The 8,400-nt window shown below is 41.3% G+C and overlaps 1 protein-coding gene across 1 annotated transcript in view; it reads left to right on the top strand.

The window, feature by feature from the left end:
- The first annotated feature begins 3,323 nt into the window (after window positions 1-3,323).
- Window positions 3,324-8,400, top strand: part of LSG1 (large 60S subunit nuclear export GTPase 1) — a 45,348-nt gene continuing 40,271 nt past the window's right edge. Inside the window, exons 1-2 of the mRNA XM_007948026.1 lie at window positions 3,324-3,422; window positions 5,386-5,512. Of these exons, the coding sequence (XP_007946217.1) occupies window positions 3,324-3,422; window positions 5,386-5,512 (226 nt within the window). The remainder of the gene's footprint in view (window positions 3,423-5,385; window positions 5,513-8,400) is intronic.

The following is an 8,400-nucleotide window of genomic DNA, read 5'->3' as shown; positions in this document are numbered from 1 at the left end:
TGGGTGTGAGTTTCAGGGCTTGTAACTACATTTGTTTAGCCACGTTAGTAAATCAAGGATTGTGCAATTACATCAATGAGGAACACACCCTGTGTGCTATTTGGAAGCTAGATAGGAGGTTTCCAATCCTAGAATCAATGCAGCCTTCTCTCTGGGCCAGCTGTTCAGAGAATCCTGGCTTCAACAGAGCACTCAGCTATGTGGAAGACTGAAAGGATCTGATCACTTTTCCAGACACAGCCTGGTGGATAAGCATTTCCACTGATGTGACAAAGCTACGTGGGGAGTTTGGATGGGTTGTGCTGTTCCCTGAAGCCTGTGGCTTGTTCAGTTTGAGGGCAGGGACCTGGGCTGATTCATCTGTGCAACCCTCTCACTTGGGCAGCAGCCAGCATCTTGCTCCACCCTTCACTCTCACCACCATTATGCCCCCTCTGTCTTCTTTCCCTTGGATCTGGATTCCATGATCTTATCTCATTAGCACCTTCATGCCCTTCTCAAGGAGCCCTGGTGTTGCAATAGTTAAGAGCTCTCAGCTGCTAACCAAAAGGTTCAAGATTCAAACTCACACAGTGACTCCTGACAATCTGCTCCCATAAAGACTACAATCTAGAAAACATTATGGGGTAGTTCTACTCTATCATATAGGGTCACTAGGAGTTGGAATCATCTTGAGGGCACTCAACAATGACAACATGCCCTTCTAACTGAACTAGCCTCATCACCGCCCAACATGGATCAATACTGCAGCTGGCTTCTTACCTGCATTGACCAGTTGTTGGGAAAACATTTGTTCAATTGTGCAAATTGGTCCCCCACAAACTACCAAGCAATCATCTTATAGCATTATCTCGCTCATTATATCTGCAGAACAGTAATCATTTTTATCCCCATTAACCAGATAATAAAATTGAGGCTCAGTTAATTCTTTATCACTGATAGATTTGAGTAACACTTTGGTGGGGGTGAGGGTATTAGAATAATCAACACTTTACTTAAGGAGCTCTGGTGGTGTAGTGGTTAAGGCATTTGGTTGCTAACCACAAGGTCAGTGGTTTAAGCCCACCAGCCACTCCATGGAATAAAGATGAGGTGGTCTGCATCTGTAAAGATTTACAGCTTTGGAAACCCAATGGGGGTTGCTATGAGCCAAATGCTGAGTTAGAATTGACTAAATGGCAGTGGAATTGGTTTTACTTACCAGTCAGCTAAGAATAGCTTCTGCTATTATAATCTTATGTTGTTAATAAGTCTCTATCTCCCACCAAACCAAAACCCAAAACCACTACCATCAAGTCAATTCCAACTCATAACATCCCCCATTGGGTTTCCAAGGCTGTAAATCTTTACTCCCACAGAGTAGCTGGTAGGTTTGAACTGCTAACCTTCTGGTTTAGCAGCCAAATATCTTACGCACAATACCATCAGAGTGGCTTCTTCTCCCCACCAGTCTTGATTAAATTATCAGTTTGATTCATTCAGTCAAGATTTTTTGGAGCCCTTAGAAGACTGACAATAGCAATCCAATTTTTTTGTTTTCTCTAAATCTCTCGAGGTGACAGAATCTGGAAAAAGAAACTACTGTGGAGTTCCAAGTTCTGGCTGAGCTCTAGGAATGAGATGGCAGGTTTCTCTTACATAATCTATGATGATGATGAAGAATCTTTTTAATCTTACTTTGAGTTAATTTTTTTTTTTTGTTTAATTTAATCACTCAGCTCTGGAAAGAATGCCAAGAGCTATTAGCTAATTCTATTCCATAGGTCTTCTCCAAATCTCACTTCTGGGAATTATGTTCAGTTTTTTGTTTAACATTTTTCTTAAGATATACTGTTTCTAAATTGGGAAAACCATCTGATGCATTCCCAAAAGCTTCTTCTCAAGAAGCACTGTCTTCCCAAACTTCGCCAACTACTACATGGCTTGTCAGTAATCCCTTGGATGATTGCCAAAACTCAATCCAATTCAGGATGAGTCAGCAGTAAAGTGTAGCACACAGAGGCTTGGCAGACAGGTGAGTGGTATGCTCTCAGTTCTGCCTGCCCACAACTTGCTGTGACTGACCTTTCACCAGGATCTACTTCAGTGTCTTCATTTATACCAGATAGAAGTGGATTAGTACTCTTGCTACTCAAACTACACCATTAGTGTAGACATCACCTGGAAACTTGTTAGAAATATGAGTCCCAGGCCCCATCCGAGAACTTCTGATTCAGAATCTACAAGTTAATGAGATCCTGGAAGAATTCAGGTGCACATTAAAGTCTGAGGAGCACTAGGTTGGATAGCTTTTTGATCCCTATGATTTCTAATATACACCAACAACCTGCACCCCCTCTTCCTCCCCTCCCCTCCCCCAAGGATGTACAAGATAGTGACGAGTCTTGGGTTTTTTAATCCTAGCACTTAAGTATTGGATCTACGCGTGACTTACTTGATCTCTCTGAGCTTCATCTCTCTGAGCATCCAAACAATGAGATGGTTCTCCGGATTAAAGAAAATGTAGACAAAATGCCCAGCATGTGCAAACTCTAAACCGACTTTTATAGTCCCGTTATAGGGGAAATCTAAAATGAGGCGCAAAAGCCCGGGCTGCTAAGAGTGGAATTGGCCGTTGTCATTTTAGTTTCGTTATATGAAAATATTAATACACATTTAACTAGAACCATCAAAGCATTTTTTTTTTATTAGAAACAAAGCACAAGTCAGATCTTGTTGGCTTTCCTTGCAACCTTTCCAAGTTCTGGAAATATTTATTCTCCTAATTCCAAGCTTTTTTCCTCAACTCGCAGCTGGTAAACTTGGTAAACAAAAGGCTATTTAGTTGCTAGTCTTCACCGCGGTATGACCACACCTTACTGCTCCGGCCAAAACCTAACGCCAGGAAGTCCTCCCAACCTCGCGTAACAAAAACATCCTTCGCCGGAGTCTCCACCTCCTCCTGGCGAAAACAGGCGGGAGGCGTAGTTAGTACAGTGAAATTAAACGGCCATTTTATTCTAGTTGTTTCAGTTCCTCTCCGGAAGCTAAAAATCAGTGCACAAATCTGGACGGTACCATTATTCTGACTCACGCTGTATCCAAATTTGAGACATTTGTACGACATTTATAGTAAACTAAGCTCCTAGAATAGTTCTTACATTTATATTATATAATATAGTAAAACTTTAAATACACAAAGTGTAATTCGGAGCAAGTTATTTCGTTTTCCTCGCTCCACTTTGGGCCTTAATACGTGACCTTTACGTCACTTCCTGGAATCGAAAGCTGGATGCCGGAAAAGGCACGCGCTCCTCGCAGAACGTTTGTAACAGGCTGTGGTTATGGGCAGGAGGAAAGCGCTGAGTAGTGGGTCACTGGGCCGGGCCCTTATCCGCCATCAGACTCAGCGGAGCCGTAGCCATCGTCACACCGACACTTGGGTAAGACAGACGTTGGCTTGATTCTAATCCTTTTTACTTAGTTATGAGAGCCTGAGGGCTGCGAAGGTTGGGATCAAAGGTCCCTGGGAAATTTTCCAAAGGAAATGACACCGAGCCGGGTGTCGAAGGATCAGGAGAAATTTCTCCCATACAGAAGAGGTGCGCCCAGAGCACAAAGTTAGAGGCGTGAAAGGGCTGGTGTGATGATAAAGCCGGGGTGAGATTTTGAAGAGTATTGATTGCCAAGGAATGCTTTTTCCTCTCCTGGAAGTGTCTGATAGCAAGGAGACAAAAGTGGTTTCTTTCGTATTAATTTGCATAAAGTATTGACGTTCCAACAGCATCTGGTTGGTATCAAATACAAAATGCCTTAGATTCCCTGCTTCACCTTTATTCTCCTAATGGTTTAGGTCAAAGATAAACCATAGGTAGAAATGTGGCAGGACCGATCCATTTAACCACGCACGACCTAGGGAAGATCGTAGTTGTAGGATCCTTGAAAAATGGATTTATCATTCTAATTGTTATTTTTCCTTAGGTATTTGAAAACTCACCAAATATAGTTAGCACCAAAGGTATTGCTGGTGCTAACTATACATGAATAAGCTCTGGTGGCACAGTCCTTAAAGCCTTTAGTTACTAACCAGAAGGTTAGCAGTTAGAACCCATCAGCAGCTTTGTGGGAGAAGGATGAGGCAACGTGCTTCTCTAAGGATTTACAGCCTTGGAGACCCTATAGGGCTCTTCTGCTATGTCACGTAGGGTCATTGTGAGTCCGAATCAAGTCAATGGCAGTGGGGTTTGGGTTTTTTTTTTGTTTAACTGTACCTGTATGTATATGACTATACATGTACTGCTAATACCATCTGGCTTCCATCTATGCAATCTGCAGAGTAAGTGGCATACAGGGTTCATCAATATTCATCAGATCAGAGTTACTGTGGTAGATTGTTGGTCGTTTTAAGTGATTTTGAAGCAACCGGTTATTACTGTAGCTTTTAGGAAGTAGTAGGAAGACTGAATATGCGTTCCATTCCTTTTCCTCCTTTTTACTGATTCTGTGGTTCATTAATCTTTTGACGCACAATATTTTCATTTGCTTAGTGAGGCTGTTTATACCTGTAGTAAGCACATAGGTTAAAAATAAAATTTAAAAAACCTCACTTCTGTCGAGTTAGATCCTACTCATAGCAACCCCTCTCCTTGGGTTTCCGAGGCAATATCACTATGAAAGTAGATTGCCCAACCTTCCTTCCAAGGAGTGGCTAGTGGGTTTGAACCGCCAGCCTTCTGGTTAGCAGTCAAATACCTTAGGCACTATGCCACCAGAGCACATAGGTTAGGATGGTGCTTATCAAACTGTGGGTTGTAGCTGGAAAATCAATTCAGTAGATAGCAACTAATGTTTTTTAACGCAGTAGGATTTTAAAAAAAAACTATATTACATATTATGAGGTAAGTTTTATTTCAGGATTCCCACCCCCTCCCCCATTTTACTCTACAAATGGTACACTAGCATCTGTATCATCACGTGTATCACACACAGTTGGTTCGCTTTGTAAACAGTATTGCTTACTGTGGGTCTCTATATTTAATTAACGCTGCCAGTTGGGAGCCCAGGAGTCTGGATTCAAGTTCTAACTTTACCACTTATTAGTTTGTGATTAAAGACAAGTTGCTTTGTTTAAGCCTCAATTTCCTCATTAGTAAAAAAGGGATATAATAAAACTCATTTCAAAAGATTTTGAAAATTAAATGAAATAATGAAATAACAAGATAATGAACTTGCTTACCTAGCATGACGTAAGCAAATGCTCATTTAAATGTTTACTGTTACTAGTATTGCCTCTAAAAGGCTGACATCACCCGTGATCATTTAATAGTGACATGGGAAGTTTGTAGCTTGTTGGATATCAAGAGCAAAAGAGAACAGCTGTATTCACTACCTGTGTTTTATTCATAGTTGCACACAAGTGAACTCAATGATGGCTATGATTGGGGTCGTCTTAATCTTCACTCAGTGACTGAACAAAGCTCCCTCGATGACTTCCTTGCAACTGCAGAACTTGCAGGAACAGAGTTTGTGGCTGGTAAGTTTTCTACTGCGGAGTACATGTACATTTTTGTCATTGCTGAATAGATACAAACAATGGAAGTGTTTTTGAAGACCCTACTAAGCTCCTACGTGAGTTGTCATTAACCCAAAGGCAGATATCCTAAAACAGTATGTGAAGGTCCCCAAACCCATTGCCACTCAGTCAGTTCCAACTCATAGCAACCCTATAGCACAGAGTAGAATTGCCCCATTAAGTTTCCAAAGTCATAAATCTTTATGGAAGCAGACTGCCTTATCTTTCTCCCTTGGAGCAGCTATTGAATTTGAACTGACAACCTTGAGCACTTGAACTACTGTTTACACCAAGCCTCCTATGAAAAGATCTGGTTGCACCATAGTTTTAAAATTTAACTCCAAAAGCACTTTAGATTATTACTGCATTATGTCAAGTTCAAGAAACTCAGTCTGTCACAGAAAAAAGATTGGTTGGCATTATGATAGATAGTACCAACATTTTCCAGAAAATGTTTCCTGATAACCATTGTTAAAGGCAGACTCCAGAGCTACCTACTAATACTTAGGCAGTTTGAATTATATTTCTTAAGCTCTTATCAACACGTTAGAGGAATTTTTGTGTTCATGTAATTTACTATTGTCACTGATCTCCCTTATTTTTATTTTTTTTCCTATTTGTCTTCTAAGCACTTTAAATAGTACCTAGCACAGACATTATAGACCATTATTAATATTCTACTGTTAATATCATTGTTATTGATGTTATTACATTGATTAGCAAATCACTCAATTATTCATTTAAAATGCTTTTATTGAACATCAGCTACTTTCAGCCTGCCCGCCCACCCCCCCACCCCCCAAAAAAGCCCAGTTGCCGTTGAGTTGATTCTAACTCATGGTGACCTCATGTGTATAAGTGTAGAACCATCCTTCATAGAGTTTTCATTTGCTTAGTGAAGCTGTTTATACCTTTTGGTTAGTGGTTGAGTACATTAGTCTTTTATATCAGACAAGGACTCCATTCTTGGGCATCATACTGGCTATTAAAAGTACAGTGATGAATAAGACAGATTATATGATATTTTGTTTTAGGTGTTGTGAAAGAAGTCATAGCATACAATCGGGATGGAGTTAGTATTCATTTCTATCTGAAAAAGACTGGAGGCAGTCAGGGAAGGCTTCAGAGAAGCTACCACTCTAAGCCTGAATCTTAAAAGATATGTAGATGTTGGAAGGGCAGGTGAAATTGTATAGGACGTGACAACCAGGCAGGTAGAGAGCCCAACCCACTGTGTGAAGCAGCAGCTTTGTTCAAAGAATGGCTAGAAGTTTGACCTCACTGTTGCTTAAGGTTCAGGGATAAACCAGTTGCCATGCAATCAGTTCCAACTGATGATGACCTGTGTGTATATTAGAATAGAATTGTACTCTATAGGTTTCTCAGTGGCTGATTTGTTGATTGCCAGGCCTATCTTCCAAGGCACCACTGGTTGGACTCAACCCTCCAACCTTTCGGGGAGCAGCCAACCACATTAACCATTTATACTGCCAAAGGATTCCTCAGGTCAGGGGTGTAAGATGTGACTGGGCACAGACATTGGAGAGATGTGCAAGGGCCAGATTCTTGAGAAAGTAAAGCCTTTAAGAGAGCCTTTGAAGGTTTTACACAATTGTACATAATTTCTCATGGGAGACAAGTGGCAGTCTGCTACCATAAAGATTTACAGCCTTGGAAAACCTGTGGGGGCACTTCTGCTCTATCTTATAGATATGAGTTGACATCAGCTTAGTGGCAGTGGTTTGGTTTGGTACATGATTTCAGATTTTATGTTTTGAAAGATCACTGATGAATTTTGAGGAAGAGGAAAGATTAGTTAGGAGACTGTGTTAGATTGGGTTCTCTAGAGAAACACAAAAACCAGTAAAGCGTATATATATAGGCATAGAGAGAGAGAGATTTATCTTAGGAAAATGGCTCACAAACATACAGAAGCCAGCAAGTCCAAAGTCCCTGGAGAAAACGGGCTGGCGGCAGCCTTAGCTTCCACAAGTGCAGGGGGGCCGAGAAATTCAAGGCTGGCAGGCAGTACACTGGTTGTTGACTCCAACAAAAGATGAATTCAAGATCTCCAGGCCGAGCAGTGGGCTGCTCACTCATGGAAGTTTGTAGTCCGCACACCAGGGTTCCAATCCCTCAAAGAATGTCTCTCCTCCCAGGATGTCCCTGGATATCCTGGAAGCAGGCCACACCCCTGGGGAAACTCCCCTTGGGCAGATTGGCCACTCAGAACACAGTCATCGGATCCCATCATGGGAACAACCACACAGAACTGGGGTCCAGCCAAGTTGACACACAGCTCCAACTATCACAGTCCACCCCTTGTCAACTTGGCAGTTGTATACATTTTCTTAACTATATATAATCTCTAAATAAGGACAATTACAGAGTCATTTGTGCCTAACATGATACGTTAACACACATACAATCAAAATGTATTAACCTTATTTACATTTCACAGCTCATAACAGAAGGAAGCAAAAATATTTGATGCACATATACAGTGAAGAAGTATAACAGTCACAGTCCTCGTTTCTGCCCCTGGTCACGTGGTCATAGCTGATATTCAGAACTACCTTCTTCCACCACCCATTCTGTATTTCCCTTGCCCTCAGCAAGCATCTTAATTGGTTGTGGTTCTTTGCTTGGTGGGGTGACCCAAACCTTCATTCCTGAAGGGTCTGGGTCGTTAGCAGTCAAATCAGAATTGGGTTGCTGTAATTTTCCATTGACTTTAATCACAGGGCATGGTAGTACTAAAAGATGTCCTAAAGAATCTCCTGTATTCCAGACGTATTCTTCTTTACCTCCATTATGTAAAGCCAACCCAATTTCCCCTTGGTAATCAG

Source organism: Orycteropus afer, unplaced genomic scaffold (assembly GCF_000298275.1).
Source record: "Orycteropus afer afer isolate SDZICR_OR568_19922 unplaced genomic scaffold, OryAfe1.0 scaffold00198, whole genome shotgun sequence".
Lineage (NCBI taxonomy): Eukaryota > Metazoa > Chordata > Mammalia > Tubulidentata > Orycteropodidae > Orycteropus > Orycteropus afer.
This window is presented reverse-complemented; position numbering and strand designations above follow the sequence as displayed.